Source organism: Sinocyclocheilus rhinocerous, unplaced genomic scaffold (assembly GCF_001515625.1).
Source record: "Sinocyclocheilus rhinocerous isolate Xijiao unplaced genomic scaffold, SAMN03320098_v1.1 scaffold85, whole genome shotgun sequence".
Classification (NCBI taxonomy): domain Eukaryota; kingdom Metazoa; phylum Chordata; class Actinopteri; order Cypriniformes; family Cyprinidae; genus Sinocyclocheilus; species Sinocyclocheilus rhinocerous.
This window is the reverse complement of record NW_015649998.1, coordinates 56122-82826: the sequence shown is the minus strand read 5'-3', so window position 1 is coordinate 82826 and position 26705 is coordinate 56122. Positions and strand designations below refer to the sequence as shown.

Below are 26705 nucleotides of genomic sequence, written 5' to 3'. Positions count from 1 at the left end.
AGCCAGGCGTCGCGTCATTCATTCATTCAGTAACGAAGCAAAGCGCTGTAGTTATGAATGGGTCATTTAATCACTGACTCTCCGAATCGTTCAAAGCGCAGATCCGTTCACTAATGAAACACCACTGTATGTTGCTTGGAGACGCACACCAGATGATACGGATTTCGTTGGAACTATTATTTCGTTGCCAAATAGAACAAACATGACAATATTCTGTTCAAAATGTAGGCTACATTTAAAATGTAAAATGTTGACTTAATATTACTTTTTTTGTTGAACTGTTGTAAAAATGTATAGCTCATTTGCCATCGTTTGGATATTCAGGGAAATTTGCATTATTGCTCGTATCTTAAACATGAAAACAATAACACGCACAGAGTGTGTCTGTATCGAAGAGAGTTTAAATCGATCTCAATGTACAGTGGATACATTGAACAGCAGCGCGATTTGCTAAAGCAGCATATTCAGTGGCCATCCTATCACATGCACGCTGCTTGTGTGGATGCAGTCAGTTTTGACCGCAAAAGATGAGGTAAGCTGATTGGATATCATGTATTTGACCGTTTACGGCACTCCCATTTTCCTGATTTTACATTAGAAGCGGCATTTTGCTTGTCAGAAATACGTTCGGTTTTAATGTTGCTTTAAGTTGGGGTATTAAATGAATGCCAAAACTCAGAATTTTGTTTGCGTACCCCCCACCATCATCTCACGTACCCCCAGGGGTACCCGTACCCCAGTTTGAGAACCACTGCTCTAGGGGACGCAGTGTCTCGTTCCCCTTCTCAGGGAACCATGGTTACATGGGTAACCTGAGACGTTTTCGTTAAGGGGCATGTCCCTGGCGGCCTGACAAAGTTTGATGTTTCGCCATGAAACAGGAAGTTGCTGTAACTCAGGCAAGCAATGTCCAATCTGCCCCAAACTTCACATGTTTGATAGATGTTCTGTCCTGAACACATGTCCAATGTTAAAAAGCGTCAACAAGTGTGAAATAGGTTGGCAACATGCTAGAAACATACTAAAACATGCTAGCAACACTTAGCTAAGTGCTAAAGCATGCGATTAATGCAGTGAAACAGGAAGTTGCTGTAACTCAGGCATGCAGTGTCCAATCTGCCCTAAATTTAACATAAGAGTCCTGTCCTGAACACATCTACATGGCAAGATTTAGTTATAGTCATAGCGCCACCTACTGTCAATAGGAAGTGACATGTTTAATATTGTGATGCACTATTAGCAACACAGTAAAACATGCCATTGTGTGCTAAACATGTTAGAAACATGCTCAAACATGCTAGCAACACTTGCTAAGTGCTAAAGCATGCTATTAACGCCATCAAACAGGAAGTTGTTGTAACTCATGTATGCAATGTCCAATCTGCCTCAAACTTCACATGTTTGATAAGAGTCCTGGCCTGAAGATATCTACATGCTCATATTCGGTTAAAGTTATAGCGCCACCTACTGGAAACAGGAAGTAACATGTTTAACACTGTGATGCACTATTAGCAATACAGTAAAATATGGCGTTGTGTGCTAAACATGCTAGAAATATGCTCAAATACGATAGCAACACTTACTAAGTGCTAAAGCATGCTATTAATGCCATGAAACAGGAAGTTGTTGTAACTCATGCATACAATGCCCAATCTGCCCCAAACTGAACACGTTTTATAAGAGTCCTGGCCTGAACACTTCTAAAGGCCAATATTCAGTTAAAATTATAGCACCACCTGCTGGCAACAGTAAATGACTTGTTTCACACTAACTTAAGCATGCAATGTCTGATCTGCCCTAAACTTCACATGTTTGATAAGAGTCCTGGCCTTAACACATCTTAAGGCCAATATTCAGTTTTAATCATACTGCCACCTGCTGGCAAAAGGAAATTACTTGTTTTACACTAACTTAAACATGCAATGTCTGATCTGCCCCTAACTTCACATGTTTGGTAAGATTCTTGGCCTGAAAACATTTACATGCCAATATTCAGTTATCATTTATAGCGCCACCTGTTGGCAACAGCACATTTCATGTTTTACACTAACTCAAACATACCATGTTCAATCTGCACCAAATTTCACAGATTTGATAAAAGTCCTGGTCTGAAGACATCTACATGCCAACATTCAGTTACATTTAATATGGTTGTTATGCATAGACTATAAATTGTTAGTCTCAAACTTCCAGCAGTACAATAGAAATATTTCCGAGACTGATTAATACAAATGTAATGTGCCTAAAAAATTCAGAAGACACCATTACAAAAACATATTGTTGAAGTTTTATGATACAGTGATGGTATCAGACACTTTAATCTCCAATGGGCTTTTTTCAAACTTTAAAGAATACCAAAATATACTAAAATGTATTATTACCTTGGTATTATGCCAAAAAACATGTTAATACCATGGTATTTTTTTTACACACACAAGCATACATTACAAGAACAGAGAACCAAAAATGTCTTTGTAAAACACAAAAACTTGTCACACACAACGTTAATACAAATGCACTTAAGGTAACATGCAAACCAATCCTTATTTTTTATTTTAAATACGCATGACATGAAGGCTATTATGCCATTGTGATAGAAAGGGTGAGGTGGCAATGAATAGTGAATGAGTCATTCTGAAAAGAGTAACAGGTGGTACTTCAACTCTCTCTAACCAATTCTTTATTCCAAGTCTGAATACTGCAGTGGGTTGACCATCTCTCCCAAAATTATGCTTTAAGTGGTTTATTGAAAAATGAACAGTAATCGATAACATACACTCTAACCTCTATGAAAGACAACATAAAAGTATTCACTTCAGAGTTGAAATTATGTTATGGTTTGTGCGTGTGTGTGTGTGTGTGTGTGTCACTGTATCTGTTCAGGCAGACGGGAGCATCTGGAAGTGGCAGTGGTAGTAGTCTGTGTCAAGATTACTAACATAACTGTCAAAGCAATGTGCTAGAGAACGGGAAGGAAAGAGGAGGAAGGGCAAGAAAATGGCCCATATGACCTTTGAAGGCAAAAGGGCAATATTCATGTACTGGCAGCCAAACTGACACTTGGTAGTGACCTCCATCTAAACCCTCTAAATTATTACTTATCTCATTTCTTCCTCAGAGAAAAAAAATTGGAACATTGGTAATTGTGAGATAAATTAAGAAATTAAAAATAAAAAATAAAGTAGGCTATACAGTCTCATTGTAAGAAATAAATATATTATATTTATAGATGTCTTTACTGTCATTTTGGTCAATGTGCTTCCTTGCTGAATAAAATTATTAATTTCTTCTAATTTCTTCAATATAATATAAAAACATTATATTGACCCTAAACTTTTGGTAGCATTTGTGATCGCAACTGTGATTTCATAGATCACGACTGCAAGATAGAAAGTAAAAATTAAGAAAAATAAAATTGCTGTTAAGGTTACCATACAATATAGACTTGTTTTATTTGTATGCGTCTTTGATCAGGGACTGCGGAACTGTTGCCTGGTAATAAGGAGAGGTAAGAAGAAGCCATTTTTTGTAAGTGGAAAATCTCCCTTTGTGAGTGACACACAGATACTGTACACACAAAGGAGTAGCTAGGTGACACAGGAGCAGTCTAATCAGCTCAAGTGTTTTGTTATTATTTTAATTAGGGTATGTGCTCATGTCAGACCAATAAAGGGAGAAGGACAAGGAGAGATTGAGAGAGAAGGAGTAGGAAAACAGTAGCATAAAGCAGATGATGAAAAATTCATTAACATGTTCACATGATTAGCTCTATCTCTATTTTCTCCTTCCCCCTGGGTATGTGTTTTAATGACAATAACTACTCAAATGATCCATGACTGGGATGACAAGGCAGTCTGAGTGATAAATTGTATGGTTGTCTTTAGGGGTGCTCCGATTGATCGGCTACCAATCACTATCGGCCGATAATCATTAAATAACTTGTAAAGTAATTTGAAAACCTTGTGTGAGACGTAATTTCACAAACAGCGTGAGTGAATCACCGCGTGCGCTCTCTCTGTCTCTCTAAAAATACACAAATGTCTTCAAATCACCACATCGCGTCTGTCCATAAGCGAGCTACACGCTGCACAGTTGACACAGGAATTGTCACTTGCACAATCGAGGCAGTTTCACATCGTCACTAAAGTTTATAAATTGCATTACTTTTTAATTCTTGCCAGTGTTTAACCATTCAGCGCTCGCACGCTCTCCTGGAATAGATGGCACTCCTGAAAGTTGGAAAACAAAGTTCTTTATGAACCGCAGGATTGCTTGTAATAAAGATTTCAATGCAAAAGGAAAGGCAGTAGAGCTGACTATTTCTGTCAATGGTAAGTTTGTGATAACGTAAGAAAAGTAGTTTAAATGTTTTGCCACTTGCTTGAGCAAGTTTATATATAAATCTAGAAGTAAATGTAAAAGTAAAAAGCCCTGTGATCGGTATCGGCAGATACTGCTTTCTGTGATCGGCGATCGGTGATCGGCCTCAAAAATCCTGATCGGAGCACCCCTAGTTGTCTTGTGTTTAAGACTGTCACAAGTAATGATTACACACACTGCAGAATGAAGCAAGTAATTAGTAAGTAATTGTTCAAAACCAAACAATTTGATTAGTGAGGTTGATAGTTTATCTAGTCACCTTCAAATATATTTCTACTTTTTTTTTTTTATATATATAATCCCCTTTCAGACAAATGTCTCCAGCAGTTGCATCATGTATCATGCTGTTTTTTGAGTGTCCTACCAAAAACTTTACTTTTTTAAAAACAGTTTGTACAGTTTAAAATAGTCCAACCCTTAAAAAACCCTTATTGAGGTCAGGTAAATATGGGTTCCTTAAGGTAGACTAAATGTTCAACCAACCCACTGACTGGTCGATTCTGAAAATCACACCGTGACCACCAATCTATACAATGAATGACGTCTGTATTCTGGCAAGTCCTACCATATCATGCAGTGGAATATGTCTGGGAACAAATATCCTTATTAAATGAGTAACAGTACTTAAGGGCTCTTTAACTAATGGGTCCCCCTTTGCAAAATACTATTTTTCTTGTATTCACACATGCACTCATTCTTCAAAGGGAAAGCAGAGGGCATGACTGTATGAAATGGATCCATTTAATTGAAAACCTCAAAACAGAACAGTAATCATTCAGAAGTGAGGTGACATATATGTAACATAATAAATTACCTGGAAATGCAAGCTAAAATCACAATAAAATCACAGCCGGTGGTCTTACGATTAGAGAAGCTAAGAAACTTAAGCAATTGTTCTTAAGACTATAATAATTGTAGTTCTGGTGGACCTTGATAAGATGCCTGTACCATAATTATATGTTAGTGGGATGTTGGAAACAAGGCGGATGCTATTATAGTGGAAAGCTACTGGTGCTTTTGTTGTAACACACAATGTAATGCATGACCTCAATGCTGATCCACACTATGACTGCCAATCAGTATCTCACCGATCAAATATACACATAAGCCTCAAGCAAAATAAACAACAGAGCATCATTTGCATCAAAGAGCATCAAAGCCAATGGGTTAATTTGACAAAGCTTTACTTGGATATGTTATTATTGTACATGCATTACAAAGCCTGTGAGAATATTTTGCTCCATTTGGCTGTATTTTTGATGCAGGAAATGTTCAACAGGGTTTATATGAATTATAGGCTTGTGTTCCTGCATAAGAAAGCCGTGAAAACACATTGATGAATCATCTTTGTCATGGAAAGATAGCAGCATCCCAGTGGGATATCACACACACACACACACAAATGTAAAGAAGGAAGTGAATAATAGGAAGCCTAATAAGTATCAGTGGTCTTTGACTGTTTGAAGGTAGTGGGTTACAGTACCTTTATTAACAGACAACCACAAAGTCAGGTAAGATCTTATATGCAACTTTGATTTAATGTATTAATTTTGCCACTGTGCATCTATTTTGCATACAGTTATAACTAAACTGTCACAGGATTATGCGATATTCATCTACATGTACTATATTGTGTCTAAGGGTCAAGCAGTTCATGTGCTTGAGTACTTAGTGTACTTTTTTATTTGATGAAAGGTATGCAAAGTGAATTGTTTTAATTTGGTAATATTTTAAGATACCTTTTTTGACTCGTCATTAGAGATTAAGTAGACGGGTCAAATGATGGAAAAAATCTGATTTTTAATTTTAATCTTTTGATTAAGATCTTTTTATTATTAGTCCTATGACGTACTGTGAAAACCTAATAACTTTCAGAAATTAAACTAAACAGCAAAAACCTACTTCTTAAACAGCACTTTAATTAATAGGGTCAGAGAGAGGGTGGAAAATGGGCATTTAAACAAATGATGACTATGCAAAATAATAATAATAATAACATGACAAATATTTATGTATTTATTTCCTTATGGAAATAAAGTGTAAAAAAATTATGATTTTACCCCTTAAAGCTTGATAAGAACGCATCCACTGTTTAGAATAACACAGTAAATGTCAGTTTATGCAAGACCAGTCCCTATAATAACTCATAAGTCTGTCTTTCCCTAACACACATTCATCATCGGAGACAGGTCCCTTATTTGAAATGCAGTCGAATTCAAGTCTGAATTCATTGTGTGTATGTTGAGGTGCGTTTACTTTGTGGGGACCAAGTGTCCCCACAAATACAGTGAAACTTAAAGTAAAATTACCATGAAACAGGTGAATACATAGTAAATAATATCTGAAATAATATGTAGAAATTAAAGGTTTCTGCAAGTATCAGGTTGAGGGGATAAAAAAAGATGTCAATTAGCTAATTATAAAAGCAGTCAATGGAAATTCCCCTCAGTGATAGAAAAATTAACTTTTGTGTGCCATACTCAAATAGAAAAAAAACAACACATAAAATAAACAATGCTGTTAAAAGATTAGGGTTAGTAAGACTATGGTACTGTATGTACTTATTTACACTCTAATTAAAAACAAGTAAACGTATATTACAGAGGCCTGATGAGGAAGCTGTGGTGGACCATGGTGGCACCAGCTCAGTTCTGAATATCCATTATGAGAAAGAAGAGCTAGAGGGTTAGTATGCAACCACAACACTTGCTCCGTCATTCATGTGATACAGCCAACAGCTCAATACAGTCATATTAACTGGAAAATCACATTGAATCTCACCAGCTATCTTTTTTCTCTCAGGTCACAGGACTCTGTTTGTGGGTGTGCGGATGCCCATGGGCAGACAGTCTCATCGTCATCACCGGCCGCACAGCTCCAAACACCGCAGAAGAGCTGAGAGGATGCGGGCGGGAAGTGTGGCTCAAGAAGACATGAACACAGAAAGTACCGCAACATCGCACGGTGAGAACGACAACAGCAGTAACAAGTCGAGCAAACGCTTGTAGCTTCATTCACAGGAAGGTGAATCTGGAGAATTACTGTGGTTATATCTAGGATTCAAAATGAACGCTCGCGAAAGCGCCACATTCAAATGCGTATAGCGCCACAAATGTGACCATGTCATATTGCTTTTATAAAACAAATAAGTGAGAAATAAGGTTATTAAAAATGAGTATCATTTTAGACACACCATTCCCAGTTACTTTATCTACTTACGCTCCCCCGACGAAAATTTTACGTTGGGCATCTCCAAGCAGCACACGGTGGCTGCGCTTCTGAATGAATTTGTGTTTTAAAGGGGTCATATGATGCGATTTCAATTTTTCCTTTCGGCCGGACACGGCATCAACAGTATGGTGAGGGGTGTAACATTTCCGTCTCACGCTTGAGGTATTTGGCCAATCACAACGCACTGGATAGCTGGCTAATCAGAGCACACCTCGCTTTTCAGACCGATTAGTTTTGTAAAAATCGACGCGTTTCAAAAAGGCGGGGCATAGAGGAGAAACAATAATGTACAGTATGTGGAAAATAATGTGTTTTTTGAACTTTAAACCGCATAAACACATTTCATTACACCAAATACACAAAATAATGTTCTTTTTAGCAGCATCATATGACCCCTTTAAACTACTCGGGTTAGTGAATGATTTAATGACTCATTCCTATCATTATTTTCCTAAATGATTCAGTGCTTTGAACGATTCGGTTAATTGAATGATTTAAATGAAGAAAATACATTCTTTGTCGCCACCTACTGGCATAACGATATAACCTCCAGAGAGACACTGAAAATCCCCAATGCTAATAGAAAGACTGATAGACAAATAGTGAAAGTTAAGCTTTACAAAGCACAAAGTCTTTCCTTTCAGCTGTTTTGTAAAAAGGATCATTACTCAAAGATTTTAAACATGGTGTATGCTGCGGCCATCAGGTGGTCAAAATAATGAACATCTAAATTTTTTTTAAAGAGATAAAAGTGGTCAAAGTGATATTTTTTTTCTGTGTGCTGAAAGTAAAATAATTCAAATAAATAAATAAAATCTGCAGTCTATTTTAACCATGCCCCAGTTGTGGCTTCTCATAGTCAAATGAACATTGGGATTCATATATAAATTCAGGTATTTATTGTTAAAAATGTATTAGAGTAAGGAAAACTGCACTAAGTTTCACTCCTTGTGATCCAACTGAAGCAGTCATGTGATTCTCAGGCGAACAAAGCTTTGGACACCATAGATCATGTGATTTTGGCAAAAACGAATCAAGCTTCCTTGCAGTGCTTCACTGTGAAATGTGTCTGTTTTTTAACACATGCTTCTGAGCTTTGGTATCAAATGAAAAATTACTACTTTACTAACATTACTTAAAGACTATCTGAAATGTACAAACACAAATAAGCAGAGTGATACAAATAGTAAAAATTACTACAATATTATTGGAAAATACTCTTGCATATAAATATATATCGGTTGCATATTCTTTCCTTCAAAACAATCTCTCAAAGGTAATTAATAAATCAATAAATATAAAATAGGCCTATTTCGTATGTGGTTTGGGCCTGAATGTTATTTATCGGTGATAAAATCCTGCAATTTGGTGAAAAAAAGCACAATTTGGACCCTTATTTCTTTTTCTCAACCTAAAAACATAAACTCAGATTTATGATAACAATCACTGAAAATTGCCTGGATGAGACTTTTGTTTACAGTGTTTTCTTCCTCTACTTCCTCTCTCACAGTGAAAATGAATTTGACAAATATTCTCTTCTCCGTGTCTCTGTCTCTCATTCATCCTATTTCTTTTTCTCAGATACTCCATCCCAGAGGGTTCAGTTTATTCTGGGCACTGAAGAGGATGAGGAGCATGCAGCACATGACCTCTTCACAGAACTTGACGAAATCTGTGTTAAAGACAGCAAAGATGCAGAGTGGAAGGAAACTGCGAGGTATGCACATGTCCTGCAACATGATATTCAGTGCCAAAAATGTAACTCAGGGGTTTTGAATCTTTTAGATGCCATGGCAGCTGTATTTTCATGCAAAGATCCAATTTATTCTATAAAAAAATTCTAAAATGTGTAAAATATTATTTGGAAAATATTTAGTTTTGCCTAGTAACTATAGTATTGTACTGTTATATGTATTGCCATTTAGTTATTTATTAAAACATTTATTTTAATACTTATTATACATAAAAACAAATCTATTTGTATTTATTTAATTAATTGTATTTGTTATTATATATTTCTATTTTATGATTTCTATAAAAAAAATTTACACTGTTTTTCCTCTAAACTTTTCCACAGACCCCCTAGTTCTTGCAGCCCCCTGAAGGTTCCCAGACACGTTTAAAAACTTGGTTATCAAACAACCCTCTGTTGCCTTCTGAGAGTTGAAGCAAGAGACTATCTATGTGAATCTCTTTGTTCTTTAATACTTCTCAGGTGGTTAAAGTTTGAGGAGGATGTGGAAGATGGAGGGGAAAGGTGGAGTAAGCCGTATGTAGCTACACTCTCTCTCCATAGTCTGTTTGAGCTACGGAGCTGTATCATTAATGGAACTGTCCTGTTGGACATAAAGGCCAGCTGCATTGAGGAAATTGCAGGTCAGTCAGAAATCAGTGTGTACGGCACTCTACATGTTTATCTGTGAAAGGACAAATTTTAACACTAAAAAATGACTACACCTTACTCTATCAGATTCTGAAAATGTCAGTGTATAAAGTGCTTGCTGAACCTGATCACGATCCGTCTGAGCCTGACCTCAAGTTTATATTTATTCATTCAGTGCATGTCTTTAATGGGGAATAGTACAGCAATGTGGCAAGTGTGTGTTGGGATCCTGCAGTTTATTAGGCCCACCTGTAACCTCACACTCCCACTCATGTTGGTGATAGACACACACAAACACTCAAACCAAACACCCACTGGTTCTTAGTTTGAAAAAAGAAGTGGCACAGCTGTCAGCAGCATGTGTCACCTTAAAGAGTAGGAAGGAAGCGTTTAGATTAAAAGTACACTTAACGGTGAAGTGCGTCATTTTTTCAGTGTTAAAATCTCCTTTAATGTGATGAGACAAATATAATAAGAACACCATTTGTAGGTTGAGTTTTTAAAGAGTTAAAAAATTGTGTATGTTCAGTAGCATGTGCTTGGACCAGGACTACATGTTTGGAAACAATAGTAATTATGGCAATTCTGTTTGGTTGCCACTAGTGGCACAATTACACATACAGTATATAATGCAAATACACATATATAACGAATGAGGACTGTAGAGAGCACATCAATACATCTATGCTGGTTACAACCCTGCATAAGTTTTTAATACATAATTTATGCCATTTGTGCTTAAGAACAAGAATACATTGTATAATTTTAAATGTACTGATCAATGACTTTCAGCCATTGAAGTCTAATAGACTCACAATATAATCTGTCTTGTTGAGGCATAACTGTTATGATCAGTGTTGCAGCAATGGTAAGAACAAGATTAATGCCGGAGAAATAGAAGGACAGGGAGACCAAGGGAGATTAATTATACTGTAAAGGTTGGAAGAGAGGGTAAGAGTGAGTGATGCAGATTAACAGTGCTGCGTCAGCTCCGACTGGAACTGTGTGAGGTTTTAAAGAAAAAGAGAAAGTGAGAGGCTGAGAAATTACTGCTGGAATGGAACATATTGATCATCACCATCATCATACAGTTTAATCATGCAAACAATAAAAACAACAAAAAGGACATGATTCTCCTTCAAAAGTTGATTGTATTTGGTTTGTATATTTATAATTTGTTGTGTGTAGATTTGGTGCTTGACCATCAGGAGGCAGCTCATGAACTGGATGACAGTGTGAGAATGAAGGTTCGAGAGGCACTTCTGAAGAGGCATCACCACCAGAGTGACAAGAAGAGGAACAACCTGCTGCCCATGGTCAAGTCCCTTACTGACGCAGGCAGGAGACAGAGTGAACCTCATCATATGGACAAGGCGGGTGAGCTAAACTGCACATTTTACATGTGCATCATGAAGAAATATTATTGGTTAAATACAACTTAAAGGGGTCATATGATGCGATTTCAATTTTTCCTTTCTCTTTGGAGTGTTACAAGCTCTTGGTGCATAAAGAAGATCTGTAAAGTTGCAAAGACTAAAGTCTCAAATCCAAAGAGATATTCTTTATAAAAGTTCAGTCAGCCACACCTACCTAAAACCACTGTAATATTGTTGACGGTGCAGCCATGTCGTGAAGACGCTGTGTGCTTCGTTGTGAAAGCGAAACTACTTTGTTTGGTCGTCTAAAAGAGGACGATATCCGCTTCGTCATGCCTAGAGCTGATCTGTGCTGGTCGCTGTCGGAATACTTAATCTTTCACTGTGGACAAAGCGGAGTTCAACCCGGGGTCGTCACATGTGGTTGCCGCTCATTCGTCGGATCCACCAACTTTAAACCGCATAAACACATATATGTTCACACATAATAATGTTCTTTTCAGCAGCATCATATGACCCCTTTAAGCCCTGTGGATATAATTAAATAGTGTTGATTTTGATTTGATTTGTCAAAGGTGTGCTTACAGTAATACACTAACAATGTAAATCTATGGGGCGACTGTTCCGATATCAAAGGAGAAATGCAAAGCTCTTTTTTCTTTTATGAATTATTTTGAAAACAGAATTTCCAAATTCCATCAGTAAAGTTATCTAAATCATTCTTTTGGAGTTGGACTACTTCTGGTCATGCATTATTGACATCATTTGGGTGGAGTGTTATGCTCCATAAAGGGTTTTACAGATTACATCAGATCCTGAGTGGTATCCTTGTGGGTATAATATGAAAATTAACTGGTTTACTGGTTTTGCATGCTCATGGTTGCAGATGAACAAGTGGCTATAACTTGGCTGATAAGTGATTCTACTATAGTAGTCTCATACTAACACCTAATATTTAAGTTTTATGGTTAAACTTACAAATAAATTATTTCATTCTAATAAAATATATTAGTATATTAGTAATATAAATATACATACAACTTTATTTTGGGACTACATGTGAGGTGGATATTGTAGGATGCTGTAGATATTTAGCATATTTAATTGTATCTCTCAGGTCCTGCCACTTCTCCCCAGCCTCCACCTACAAATCCAGATGTAAAGATTGGAGCAGCGGATAATGGCCAGATGGATCTCAGCAAGGTACTAGAACCACAACATCAAGAAGAACAGCACACGTTTGTCGAAATTAAACAAACATTTATTTTACTCTAAAACTGACACAATATCACTAATGTATGTGATGTATACTGTATGTAGCATATTCTCATAGATCATTATTTGGCTTCAAAATAAATTACAGCAACAAAAAAATATATAATAATAATAAATGTAGGCAAAGTTGCTAGACACAATCAAAAAAAAAATATGCAAAAATCTCTCCTACATCCAGTTTTCAGAGAAAACAGATGGATGTAATAAAATAGAGGAAAGATGGTACTGAGCATTGAGCAAGATAACCCTTTAAACCAAACAGGTTCAATCAGTTTATTTCTGTAAATGTCCGGAGTGCTCACTGGAGGCAGGCAATGAATCGAACATCTGGGACAAATGCACTCACACAAACACACAAACACTGCCATCTGGTGATATTTAGAGGTACTGCAGCTTGTTTGTGTAATGTTATGCTAATGATCAGGAAATTAACTTTAATGAGCCAGATATCAGCTATCTAGAGTGACAGTAAGGATGGCAGAGAGGCGGCCCCAATCAAATTACATACCTGCTGTTCCTCTTATCTATAACTGTCACCCTGACCGAAATGAACAGCTGGAGTTAGTGACTGGAATAACCACCAGTCGATTTCTACATGATTTATTTATATAAATAATACAATTAAAATAAAGCTGAAATAAAATATAAATATTAGATGAAAAACTTGAACTTGAAAAATTTAAATGAAAATGAGAAATATTGCCATGGCAACTAACTGAAAAATGTTTAAGTATTAAATTAATAAAACCAAAACTGAAATAATAATAAACTAAATCTAAATAAAAAAACTAATATAAATAAAATGACTAAGACACATAATAAAATTACTAAAAATTAAAATAAAAACTGAAAAAGGCTCATTCAAAATACTAATAAATGCAAATAATACAAAAATAACACTGCTATGACCTTCGCTCTCTAGGTGGACACACATTTCATGAAGAAGATCCCCACTGGAGCAGAAGCTTCCAATGTGCTGGTTGGGGAGCTGGACTTTTTAGAGAGATCCATTGTTGCATTCGTTCGCCTGTCTCCTGCTGTACTGCTTACAGGACTCACTGAAGTTCCCATTCCCACTAGGTACAAAGTGTTTGCTTTCAAATGCATAAATGGAGCTGATAACTCCACTGTAACAGAATGATCAAAATCGCTTTTTACTCTGTAGATTTGTGTTCATTTTGCTTGGTCCCGATGGAAAAGCCCAACAGTACCATGAGATCGGTCGCTCCATGGCCACCATCATGACCGATGAGGTCAATACATATTATATCATTAGATATTAATGCATTAACTATGACACTTACATTTTAAACTCTTTACATTTTCAGAAATACCATTTGTAGAATAAATTAAATAAAAAATATTTTTAAATGCAAATTTAATTTTTTATTTTATTTAATATAATTTTATTCTTCCATTATTTAGATTTTCCATGATGTTGCATATAAGGCCAAGGACAGAAGTGATTTGTTGGCTGGTATAGATGAGTTTCTGGATCAAGTGACAGTTTTGCCTCCAGGGGAATGGGACCCTTCTATACGCATAGAACCTCCTAAAAGTGTCCCATCACAGGTATGGAAAAAGTGACATGACATGTGGCCAAGTATAGTGACCCATACTCGGAATTAGTGCTCTGCATTTATCCCATCCAAAGTGCACACACACACACACACACAGTGAACACACACCCGGAGCAGTGGGCAGCCATTTTTTTGTTGCGGTGCCCGGGGAGCAGTTGGGGGTTCAGTGCCTTGCTCAAGGGCACCTCAGTCATAGTATTGAAGAGTGCTGTACATTCACTCCCCCCACCTACAATCCCTGCCGGTACGAGACTCAAACCCCCAACCTTTGGGTTACGAGTCCGACTCTCTAACCATTAGGCCACGACTTCCCTAAGTGATTAAAGTGATTGAGAGTGGTAATTTATCTACTCCTCTCACGGAATAGGAGAAAAGAAAGATGCCAGGAGTGCCGAACGGAACAGCTGTTCCTGTTGAGGAAGAGCAGCATGGAGAACACCATGGACCAGAACTGCAGAGAACTGGAAGGTGTGTGTTCAGGTTTTAACAACACTGTGCAAGACCAAGTATCCTCACTAGAATATTAAAACCTGAAATAATTTACATTGCGGGGATCCAGCAACAGTCCCCATGAGGAAAATAGCCTAGTAAACATATTGAATAATGTCTTCAATATGACAAAAAAAAGGTTTGTGTGAGGGTTAGAGGTTTTAGGGGATAGAAATGTTATTAGCTCAGTATGAAAACATTTGAAATCAATGGAAATGTTACTCTCTCTATGTCTCTTCACTCTCTCTGTAGGCTGTTTGGAGGACTGTTTCTGGATGTGAAAAGAAAAGCTCCATTTTATTTGAGTGATTTTAAAGACGGTCTGAGTTTGCAGTGTGTAGCTTCTTTTCTGTTTCTGTACTGTGCCTGTATGTCTCCTGTTATCACCTTTGGAGGACTTCTGGGAGAGGCTACAGAAGGACGCATTGTAAGTACGCAAACACACACAGTTTTGTTTCTGTGTGGTCTGTTAGGCAAAGTCACGTGAAAAATATGTTTGTAATGCAAAACACAGCAGTCATGTGTATTTATATGTGCGCGTGTGTGTGTCAGAGTGCGATTGAGTCCCTTTTAGGAGCGTCTATGACTGGAGTAGCATACTCTCTGTTCGCTGGACAGCCACTAACTATACTGGGCAGCACTGGACCTGTTCTTGTGTTTGAAAAAATTCTCTTCAAGTTCTGCAAGTCAGTACAGACCAGACTAATCATTCACTTTCTCACCCAGAAAAATGTTATTGGTTATGAATATGATACATTTGATAAATAATTCTTGAATTGAATAATAAATACAAAATTCTGTCATGAAACTCTAGATGGCGCAGGCCAATAAATTCTAACTCAATCTGATATATTAACATCATTATTCACATGGTGCAGCCGACTGCTTTCTTTTCTCATCAGCAGCCAATGAGCTTGCTGCTCAACATTCAAATACTTGGCTAGTGCTTGCTGTAGCAGTTGCAGCGCACTTCAGAAACCTTCCACCTTCCCCAGCTCCACCTGTATAGATCTGCTACGGGGTGATTTCATGTATGGCATATATTGGGGTTATTTTATAAATGTTAAATGTGCAGCAGCATTATTTCCTACATAATCACAGCAGCATGTCTGTGGATGTATTGGCAGTAGCAAATCTCGGTACTTGCTCTGCCACAGCAGCAGCAGCGTAGCAGATCTATTCTGCCAAGACCAAACACATTAACATTGCCATGTAAATTACCATGCTAAACTCTCAGAGTTGTCATGACAGAAGTATTATGATTATTACGTATTAAAATATATAAAAATCTCACTCATTCTCTTTCAAAAAACAAGAATGTAGAATATGTGTTTAGAATATATCTTCTGTATCAATGTAGTATTCATTTACTGATTTAGCCTTATTCCTTAAATTGTGTAATAAATCTGCAAAATATTACATATATGATCAGATCTTAACCCACTATACTGTCTCTCTCCTGTCCATTTCTGTCCCTGTAGAGACTACGATCTCTCGTACCTGTCCCTGCGCACTTGTATCGGTCTGTGGACGGCTTTCCTGTGTCTGATTCTTGTTGCAACGGATGCTAGTTCCTTGGTCTGTTACATCACACGTTTCACAGAGGAAGCGTTTGCTGCGCTTATATGTCTTATCTTCATTTACGAAGCACTAGAGAAACTTTTTCATCTTGGAGAACAGTACCCCATCAACAGACATGCCGACCTAGACAAACTAACTCTGGCCTAGTAAGTATAAACTCATACACACACAGATGCCTATGCACCTGCTCATCGAATTGGAAGTCAGTAAATAATAATCTTTCATCAGTTGTTTTTCCTAGATGTAAATTAGATCAAATGAAAAGCAAAGGACTTTTCTGAATTATTTTTTCAAAAACATATTTTAACACATTGTATTGTGTGCCATCAGCTGTAGGTGTGCAGAGCCTGATAACACCAGTAATAAAACACTAGAACTGTGGAATCAAAGGAACATAACAGCCTCTGCAGTGCCATGGAGCAACCTCACTGTATCGGTACTTTATCCTCATGCTCCCACAATCTTAGCAAACCACTGGAAACGGAAACATTCTTAGGCCCTGTCCCAAATGGAACACTTCATGTGCACTTTCGGTCTTGCGGACTTACAATGGCCGCCGCGTGCGCGTGTCCGTTAAGTCCATGAGACCGTAGGGTGTCCCATTCGTCATTTTAACGTTCAAAAGGGTGCTCACAAGCGCCCCCTTTGCGGCCATTATTCGCCCTCGATCCGCACTTCTGCTGAGCCCGCACCGGGCTGAGCTCCGCAGCAGACTTCTATCCGACAGTAAATGCGGCATTACGTCACGAAAGTGTGGACTCAGAGGAAGGCCGTGAGGGTTTAGGGTGCCATTTGGGACAGGGCCTTACACGGTCTAACCATAAAAGTGCAATTCTTTGTTTAGCTGACTGATACAGAAACTTTATACTGACGCCTACTGGCATGGATGTATCATCCTGCGAAAGCAAAAGTTTTCGGTCACTGATGCAACTGAAGAAATACCCTGTTAATGGGCAAATTTGTCACCTATTATTAATTTATTCTGAAAGTGGAGATGTAGCCAAGATAAATTGAGTCATGTGATCTCAGTATTCTGGTCAGTGTGATAAGAACACGCTCACCAGCCACTGATATGACTGGAATCTTAATCTTTTGTGAAGATGTGTAGATGATTTTGAATATACCCTGTATGTGTCAAAATAGTATTAATTTCTTTCTGTGTAATTCTTTATGGGAAAAAAGGGGACAAAAGTACTCCTCTAAACGTGATCTCAGTTTTAACTTCTCAACAACTTCACATTGTCATAAACACCAGTTTGTGAAAAAACTTGTGTCAAGCAGTGAAAAGAACATCATAAGACACACACTGTACAGTTAAAGTCTTGTTATTCAATTCTCGTCCCATTACTGCAGTGCGGTGTTATTTCACAGTGTAGTCTCACACAGATCGCATTTAGTGCTAATCCTATTTTCACAGCTGAGTCAGCGTCTCGGCTGCCAGCGCAGTTAAACATGAGCCAAACTCTGTGTGTGCGTGTTGTGAGTAGGAGTGTTTAGATCTCCAGGGGCAGTTTATTGGATCGGCGTGTGGACACCATGGTCCATACACTCCTGATGTGCTCTTCTGGTCGGCCATCTTGTTTTTTGGTACCTTTTTCTTGTCTACCTTCTTGAAACAGTTCAAGACTAGCAGATACTTCCCAACACGGGTGAGCCTAAAATACTTATTCACAAACAAAGTTTGCATACACAGTGTCATTTTCTATACAATAAATACAAAGTGTGTATTTTTGTGTGTTTCTGTTATGTAGGTACGGTCAATGGTCAGTGATTTTGCTGTGTTCCTCACCATTGTTTTCATGGTCCTGATTGATTATTTAATTGGAGTTCCATCTCAAAAGTTACAAGTGCCCAGCAACTTCAAGGTAGGGATCATAAACGAATGCGCATACAAACACACACACACACACACACACTTGTGTTTGTGTATTTAGCTCTGTATGCATCATATTTGATAAACTGCTTTCTAAGGCCACTAAATCATTAATGTGATCAATACTTTGCCAAAAAGTGGTATAGTAAAGTACATTTCCTCTTCCCCCTTGTGGATTATCCATGCTCTCTCTTCAGGAAGTAGAAGGATTTTTAATATAATTTCTAAAATGTTGACCTTTGTGTTGTGATCAACTCAACACATATGTGTTTTTGCCTCTGTGCTGATGTTGAAGTATTTGCGATAATAATTGTATATTATTATTAGTAGAAGTAGTAGTCATAGTAGTAGTAGTAGTAGTAGTATTAATATTTCAGAATTAATATTTACTGGATCTAAGCAATGTGTGCATAATATTTCATGTGTCATTTTATATTTGAGTTGTATTTATTTAATTCATTGTTGAAATACATTTCATGATATGTTATTCCAAGCCAAAGTCATTAAATTATATAATCGTTAAACTAAATCAAATTAGTTAAAAAACAAAATATTATTTTGATAGTATATACCCAGAGTAAGAACTAATATTTACTTGTATTTACTTACAAATTTTACTTACTTTACTTACAAAATATAAATTAGACAAATAAACCAAAATAGATGCAAAAGCCAATCAATTCATATTTCTTAAAAAAAAAGAGATACATCTGTGTAAGTCAAAGAAGAAACACTCTCCTAAATGCTTTAAGCTTTCCAATTCTTCATAAAAGCTCTGCTTGTGAATCATGTTCTTTCAAAGCTTACCTTACAATGATGAATCCACTGCTTCAGTCTTCAAAGTTTTTAGTGCCCTCTCATAATCCAGAACAGTCCTGTTTTTGTGCAGTTTCTTTGTGTCTTGTTTCTAGGCACATTTTCTCAAATGATTCATTTCGAGTGGCACCCCTGCAGTGACAGATTAGATGATTAGACAATGCTGAGTCTTGGAATTGAGTTTATACCCCAGGCTAATCTGGATACACGCGTTGTGCGCAGACAGTGATCTATGATCAATTGAGCTGGACTAATATTTAATCCATAGTTAACAAGTATTTCTCAATTTAGACTGAATTGTCATGAGCGTTGCATCATTCTCAATTATTCACCTGGTCCTGTTTTTGTGCAGTTTCTTTGTGTCTTGTTTCTAGGCACATTTTCTCAAATGATTCATTTCGAGTGGCACCCCTGCAGTGACAGATTAGATGATTAGACAATGCTGAGTCTTGGAATTGAGTTTATACCCCAGGCTAATCTGGATACACGCGTTGTGCGCAGACAGTGATCTATGATCAATTGAGCTGGACTAATATTTAATCCATAGTTAACAAGTATTTCTCAATTTAGAGTGAATTGTCATGAGCGTTGCATCATTCTCAATTATTCACCTGTAGGGAAATTCTCACATCTTTGTCAGCCTGGCAAATGCTGAAATTCGCAGTTTACATAAGCATAATAAATCACAATGTTCACTACACTGTAAAAAAAAAAAATCTAAACATCAAAAATCTACACTATTGTTCAAAAGGTTTATAATACATTTATTGAGCAATGATGCATTGAATTGGTGCTTTCTGATGCTCAAAAAATGCTTTCTGATCATCAAAGAATATAGAAATGTTAATAATAAGAAGAAATGAAGAAGAAGAAATGTTTCTTGAGGACCAAATGAGCATATTAGAATGATTTCTGAAAGATCATGTGACACTGAAGACTGGAGGAATGATGCAAAAAATTCAGCTTTGCCATCAAAGGAATAAATTATATTTTTTCACAAAAATAATTAGTCATACTATTTTATGGATATGATTACCATGCTATTTTCAGGGGTTTGGCCCTTTTTTTGACTTGTTGACTGGTTGTGTATTACAGCCCACGCGTGATGACCGTGGTTGGTTTATTAACCCTATCGGGCGAAACCCATGGTGGACTGTGCTGGCTGCCTTAATACCAGCTCTTCTCTGCACCATCCTCATCTTCATGGACCAGCAGATCACCGCTGTCATAATTAACCGCAAGGAACACAAACTGCTAGTATGTTTATTTTTTAAATTAACCTTTACAGAGGATGTGTGTGTGTGTGCGCGGATCATATGTAAGTGTGTGCCCTATTTCCTCAACACAGAAAGGCTGCGGGTACCATTTGGATCTTCTGATGGTTGGAGTGATGCTGGCTGTATGTTCCATAATGGGGTTACCCTGGTTTGTTGCAGCAACCGTCCTGTCAATTACCCATGTCAACAGCCTGAAGCTAGAGTCTGAAAGCTCCGCCCCTGGAGAGCAACCTCGATTTCTGGGTATTAGAGAGCAGAGGCTGACTGGTCTGGTCATTTTTCTACTCATGGGCTTATCTGTGTTCATGACTGGAACATTACAGGTAATTACAAAAATTCTGTGGTTGTCATATAATATGTACAGTGTGGCCTTCTTAAAGGGATAGTCCACCCAAAAATGAAAATTGTGTCATCATTTACTCCCCCTCATGTCCTTACAAGCCTGTATGACTAACTTTTTCTGTGGAACACTAAAGAAGATATTTTGAAGAATGTTGGTACGAAATGGTTTCAGGTCCCATTGACTTTTATAGTATTTTTTGTCCATAGTAAAGAAGTCAATGGGACCTGAAGCTGTTTGGTTACTAACATTCTTCAAAATGTCGACGTTTGTGTTCGACAAAAGAAAGAAATCCATACATGTTTGGAATGTTTTTTTGTTTTTTTTGGGGGTGGACTATCCCTTTAAATCAAACACTCTTAAAGGAGTCATCGGATGCCCATTTTCCACAAGTTGATATGATTCTTTAGGGTCTTAATGAAAAGTCTATAATATACTTTGGTTAAAATTTCTCAATGGTAGTGTAAAACAACACCCATTTTACCTTGCCAAAAACAGCTCTGCACACAGCAACCTGTTTTAGTGCATGTTTCTTTAAATGCTAATGATCGCTGCTGACCCCGCCCCTCTCTTTCGTGGGGTGACGAGCCGTTCTCATGAGACTGTTTACTTTAGCCGCATTTATTTAGCCGCGGAACTTGCTAACTAGCACGTTATTAGGAAAGGCGATTTGCAAAGATTCATAAAAGAATATTATAAATTTTTATTATTATAAGGTGGATGTGTACAAACACTGCCAACACACATTTATGTTCAAACAACATGTAAAAGCGAATTTTGCATCCGATGACCCCTTTAAAAATATATGAATGTCACTAGCTATGTTTCCATCCACCTATTTCTATGCACATTTTGGAATATCGCATAAAAAAATGCTGGAAGGAAATGCCAAGATGCACATAAATTCTAAAAATGTGTATAAAAAACTTATGACATCTGCTCTGGCGGTGAAACAATGGCGGACTGTTGACAGCTCACTCAGGTCGGGTCTAAGGTAAAACACCAGTGTCAATCAACAATCGTGGGAGGGGCCTGGGTCTGTGTGATGTCACACAGCCAAGAAGCTGAGAATGGCTTGATTTGAGAAAGGGGATATTATTTATTGGGATTAAGAAAAAAAAACACTGAGTGGATTTTTATTATTATAAGGTGGATGTGTACAAACACTGCCAACACACATTTATGTTCAAACAACATGTAAAAGCGAATTTTGCATCCGATGACCCCTTTAAAAATATATGAATGTCACTAGCTATGTTTCCATCCACCTATTTCTATGCACATTTTGGAATATCGCATAAAAAAATGCTGGAAGGAAATGCCAAGATGCACATAAATTCTAAAAATGTGTATAAAAAACTTATGCGCACAATTGAGTAGGATAAACTTTTTATCTGATATGAAAAATGTGCATAAACTACAATGGAAACACATTTACAGAATAAATTCCACCATGTGCATCAAAAAAGCCATGTGACTTTGCACAATGGGATGGGATAACTTGACTAACCAGCGGACCGATCTCGTTGCATAGCATCTGAAATGTTTTGGTCATTCTGAAGTGCCTGAGCAAAGTCTGTCATTAAAGTATTGCTGTATAATTGTCTTACCTGACTGCGTTCCCAAACAGCAGGCATCCACCTCCAGTTATTGTGTTTCTTCTGCTTGCTCTGAGGTGAAAGTAATTTATCGTATATGAAAATTATTATATTCAGTGGCTTCTCCTGCTTTCTTAGTGATATTTAGTGTCAGTTTATCAGGAAGTGTCGATTTTGTTCTCTTTGACACGATGGATGGAAATGGTGCTTTATTCGCAAATGTTTTATGCAATATTCCAGTTTTGCGCATAAGTTAATTTCGCATCTTTGGATGGAAAAATAGCTACTGCTTTAGATAACAAAATGTCTTAATGTCCTGCCTTTTGTTTCACAGTTCATTCCCATGCCAGTTCTCTATGGTGTTTTTCTTTATATGGGAGTCTCATCTCTGAAAGGCATTCAGGTAGAGACATTCGTCTGAACTAAACATACTGTACATGTGCATACCGACACATCAGTCACTTGTCATCTTTCTCTGTTCTGTCTTTCGCAGTTCTTTGACCGTCTGAAGTTGTTTGGCATGCCAGCGAAGCACCAACCAGACTTTATTTATCTACGTCATGTTCCTCTGAGGAAGGTTCACCTGTTCACTCTGACCCAACTTACCTGCCTTGTGCTGCTCTGGGTCATCAAAACTTCCCCTGCCGCAATCGTCTTCCCTATGATGGTACGTCCCAAAACAAAGAACATACTTTATGTTAGGGATTTTAAAACTTCAATTCATATACTAGACTGTAGCTATGCTAGTATTTTACAATATCAGTCTGACTGACTGTATCAACATACACTTTTTTTAAACGCTAACTTACATTTTGAATGCATGCACTGTGAAGTGTAGCGTTACTATTTATTTATAATTTAGATTTAGAAATAAGGTATACACTACATTTTATCAGATCATGCAATCCATAGGAATAAAACCCATGACCTTTGTGTAGCAAGTGCTGTGCTCAACCATATTGCTGAAGGGAACCACTTGAATCATATAAGATATTAGTAGAAAAAGTGTTTATCTCCTGCAGGTGCTGGCATTAGTGTTCATCCGTAAGCTGCTGGACTTCTGTTTTTCCAAACGAGAGCTTAGTTATCTTGATGATCTGATGCCTGAGAATAAGAAGAAGAAGCTGGATGATGATTCCAAAAAGGCAGAGGAGGTTTGTGATCTATATGCAGAGTTTAATAAAGCAAAGGGTATCCCAACAATCAATGCTGTTACATCTATGCAGGTAAAAGGTCTTACACGAATATATATTATATATAGAAGTACACTATTAGTACACTAGTATACTATTTTCTATACTGTGCAATATGTGTAATGTGCATAGTTTGTACATGGTCTTTATGGGAAGAAAACTACAAAGATACATTTCCAAAATTATTCTGTATACAACACAATATTGTACCCCACAATGCAATGTGCTCAACATTCCATTTCATGCATAACAAATTAACCAAAAGTAGTTTTAGCCAGTTTTCCCTTCTTGACTCATTTTGAGCTACATTTTTATTTGGATTAACAATGCAACATAAAAAATGAAGTATAAACGAATCAAAAAACAAATCACAAATGAAAACATTTTTATTTTTTTTATTTCGTTTTTATGATGTTATTTCATTTTTTAGTATTTTATTTATTATTATTTATTTCCTTTCTAATAACTGGATGGCAACCAACAACTAAAAATGCAACAAAATTAAGTCAAGTGACAACAGTGTATTGCACTACTATTTAAAATATTTATTTTCACATACATACAGTATACTATTATTTAAATTAGCAGTAAACATTTCTAGTACAATTTTAAGGTTCCACCCTGAACAAACTTAACCCAACCTTTCAAACAAATCAGGCTAGTTTTGCATGTAAACTGAAATTAGTACATCAACCTAATTTTACAATTTAGTTTGTCACATGTAATACATAAACACAGTGATGGAGGGTGTATGTGTTTATGTGAGTAGCAGGAATCACAGGAGATGCTGGTTGATGACTCTGAGAAATTACAAGACAAAGACACAGTGCAGATCCCAATGGAGAGCAAACCTCTACACTCACCTCGAACCCCAGACCCCAGGTACCACACTGCCGCAGACCTCCACATCAGAAGCTCTACGATGTAATGCAAACCCTGGAGCCCTGTCCAGTGGTGTTCAAAATAAGCTTAGATCCCACAATGTCCACTGTGTATCTGACTGTGTGTACTTACTAACACTCACCTTTCCGTCTCTCCCCTTCTCCTGCCTTCACCCCTCCTCTCCTCAAATGTGTCCACTGGTTGTCCAGGACTGATCCCTCTGATATTAACATATCTGATGAAATGTCTAAAACTACAGTGTGGAAATCCCTCAGTTCCAATCACAAGGACACACAACGCTCAAACACACATAAAAAGGCAAGGACTCTTGCCCTTTCCATCCTTTAATGGTTGTTTATTGTTCCACTCCCCCGAATTTCCTTTCGTACCCACGTGTGTACTACTTTTCTTGATTGTAGATGGGTTTGTTTCTTCATCAGGACAGATTTGGAGAAATTTAGCATTACATCACCAATGGGTCCTCTGCAGTGAATGGGTGTCGTCAGAATGAGAGTTCAAACAGCTGATAAAAACATCACAATAGTCTACAAACAACTCCAGTGTGTGTGAGTCCATAATCCATAATAATACTTCCTCCAGTAAAAAAAATTCCATTCCCTATTGTTGTCTCATATCAAAATTTACTGACATATTTATTTACAACTGTTTTGGACTGTTTTTTACTTGTAAGTAGTGCTTGCCTGAGCAGATTTCTCTCCTGATTCAGATAAGACTTTTTCACAAGAGAAATATTATGGATAAAGGATATTTTAACCTGGAGCAATGGTTTAGTGTTAAACACATCTTAATGATGAATTTGTTTATTACAAACACACAGATTTATCATTTATGCTTCACAAGATGTTAAATAAAGAACTGGAGTTTATTTGTGTGGATTGTGTGAAGTGTGGACTACTTGTAGATTATTGCGATGTTTTTATCAGCTGTTTGAACTCTCATTCTGACGGCACCCATTCCTTTAGTAAGAAAGTGAAGCAATGCAAAATTTCTCAATTTCTATTCTGATGAAGAAACAAACTCATCTACATCTTGGATGGCCTGAGGGTGAGTAATTTTTCATCAAATTTTCATTTTTGGGTGAATTATTCCATTAAGTTTTAATTATTAGATTACAAACTGGGATTTAAACAGTTTTGATTTTTATCTTATTTTTTATCTGTGCGTTTTTCTCTCCTCGCAGGAGGTTCCGTGAAGTAACCCCACAGAAAGAAGAAATTACGTTCTTAGCATCGGTTGTTTGAAATCCGGCTGCCATGTGCTAAAAACACACAGATATTAGTTCACTCCTTTCCACTGTTTCTCACACACATGCGTGTTTCTGTATAGCTGTGTGATATATATTGGTGTGTGTGTGTGAATATGTGCAACATATTCTCCTACCAAATCCAGGTTATTTTTAATGTTTAGTTGAGTTTTAGCAGACATAGGCGTCTCTGTGCTGTGCTGTAGTGTACATGAATTTTTTTGGTAATTGTCTCATTTATAGAATAATACAGTTGTTTAAATGTTCTCATTTTAACTATATACTTGCTGTAGATATTACTGTAAATGTGTGTTTTGTTCATCGTCAAAAATCCATGATAAGTACGTGTGTTTAAGCCAAATGGCCAGTCAAAATAATAACCTCAGTTTGATCTGTTTTTGTGCCAGTATAAATAGCCATCGCTTACATTAGACCAACATGGCCATGAACCAAATCGGTCCTTATCCAGTAGACGGACTTGTCTATTTTTATTGCATGTGTTGTATTGAAACTTGTTAATATTGAGCAATAAAAGGCTTCTATATGGTTAGGTCGCCAGGGACACTGATGGATAAGTATGAACTCTGTCGTGATTGTTTTTACCACCATTTTAAAGTCACCCCTCCCCTACTTGTAAGAACAGACTGGTCGCAATCTCCATTTAGATGCACCATCCAAATTTAAGGCACAAGGGTTGAGGGTAAACTGGACTGTTCCGGTTTTCATTTGAAGACCCTTTCCAGTCACAAGTCCCAGTAATAAGCCATCTCCTCTAGACTACCTCCCCACACTTTTAAAACTCCCACGGTAGTTTCTGCACTGAAAGAGGTAAAAATATGGTTGTGTTTTTAACCTCAGTGAAATAACACTTTATTTACAGTTGCACTTTGTGTAGATATATATACAAATATGATTTTATATTTTGAAGGGAATTATTATATAGAGTATAACAGTGTGATACGATTATTTTAAGTAAAGCATTTTCTTTTTTATATAAATGTATTTTAATAAAATGAGTTGAGCAGATACAGTAAGACACTGGCTGTTAATATGAATGGGTTACAGCTGTGCTTTTTCTTACAGAACCAGTTGTCTGTAAATTGTAATTTCACTTTATTAAACTGCCTTCAGATTATAGGAGAATGTCAATATATAATTTGGAATGTC

General features: G+C 37.1%; 1 protein-coding gene across 3 annotated transcripts in view; it reads left to right on the top strand.

Annotated features, from left to right (window-relative positions):
- slc4a8 (solute carrier family 4 member 8) overlaps window positions 1-26459 on the top strand; it is a 38170-nt gene extending 11711 nt beyond the window's left edge. Inside the window, exons 1-25 of one of the 3 annotated variants that reach the window (XM_016515947.1) lie at window positions 5160-5166; window positions 7059-7065; window positions 7183-7344; window positions 9193-9328; window positions 9827-9987; window positions 11183-11371; window positions 12488-12573; window positions 13568-13725; window positions 13811-13898; window positions 14071-14217; window positions 14593-14693; window positions 14967-15141; window positions 15267-15400; window positions 16196-16441; window positions 16626-16731; window positions 17783-17944; window positions 18047-18160; window positions 20080-20241; window positions 20333-20584; window positions 22534-22602; window positions 22693-22866; window positions 23222-23353; window positions 24162-24274; window positions 24484-24592; window positions 25476-26459. In XM_016515947.1, the coding sequence (XP_016371433.1) occupies window positions 7212-7344; window positions 9193-9328; window positions 9827-9987; window positions 11183-11371; window positions 12488-12573; window positions 13568-13725; window positions 13811-13898; window positions 14071-14217; window positions 14593-14693; window positions 14967-15141; window positions 15267-15400; window positions 16196-16441; window positions 16626-16731; window positions 17783-17944; window positions 18047-18160; window positions 20080-20241; window positions 20333-20584; window positions 22534-22602; window positions 22693-22866; window positions 23222-23353; window positions 24162-24274; window positions 24484-24592; window positions 25476-25487 (3159 nt within the window). In that variant the 5' untranslated portion in view covers window positions 5160-5166; window positions 7059-7065; window positions 7183-7211 and the 3' untranslated portion in view covers window positions 25488-26459. Of the gene's footprint in view, window positions 1-5159; window positions 5167-6983; window positions 7066-7182; window positions 7345-9192; window positions 9329-9826; window positions 9988-11182; window positions 11372-12487; window positions 12574-13567; window positions 13726-13810; window positions 13899-14070; window positions 14218-14592; window positions 14694-14966; window positions 15142-15266; window positions 15401-16195; window positions 16442-16625; window positions 16732-17782; window positions 17945-18046; window positions 18161-20079; window positions 20242-20332; window positions 20585-22533; window positions 22603-22692; window positions 22867-23221; window positions 23354-24161; window positions 24275-24483; window positions 24593-25475 lie in introns of those variants that run through there. The other 2 variants (XM_016515944.1, XM_016515945.1) reach the window with 2 other exon arrangements.
- Window positions 26460-26705: the final 246 nt, after the last annotated feature.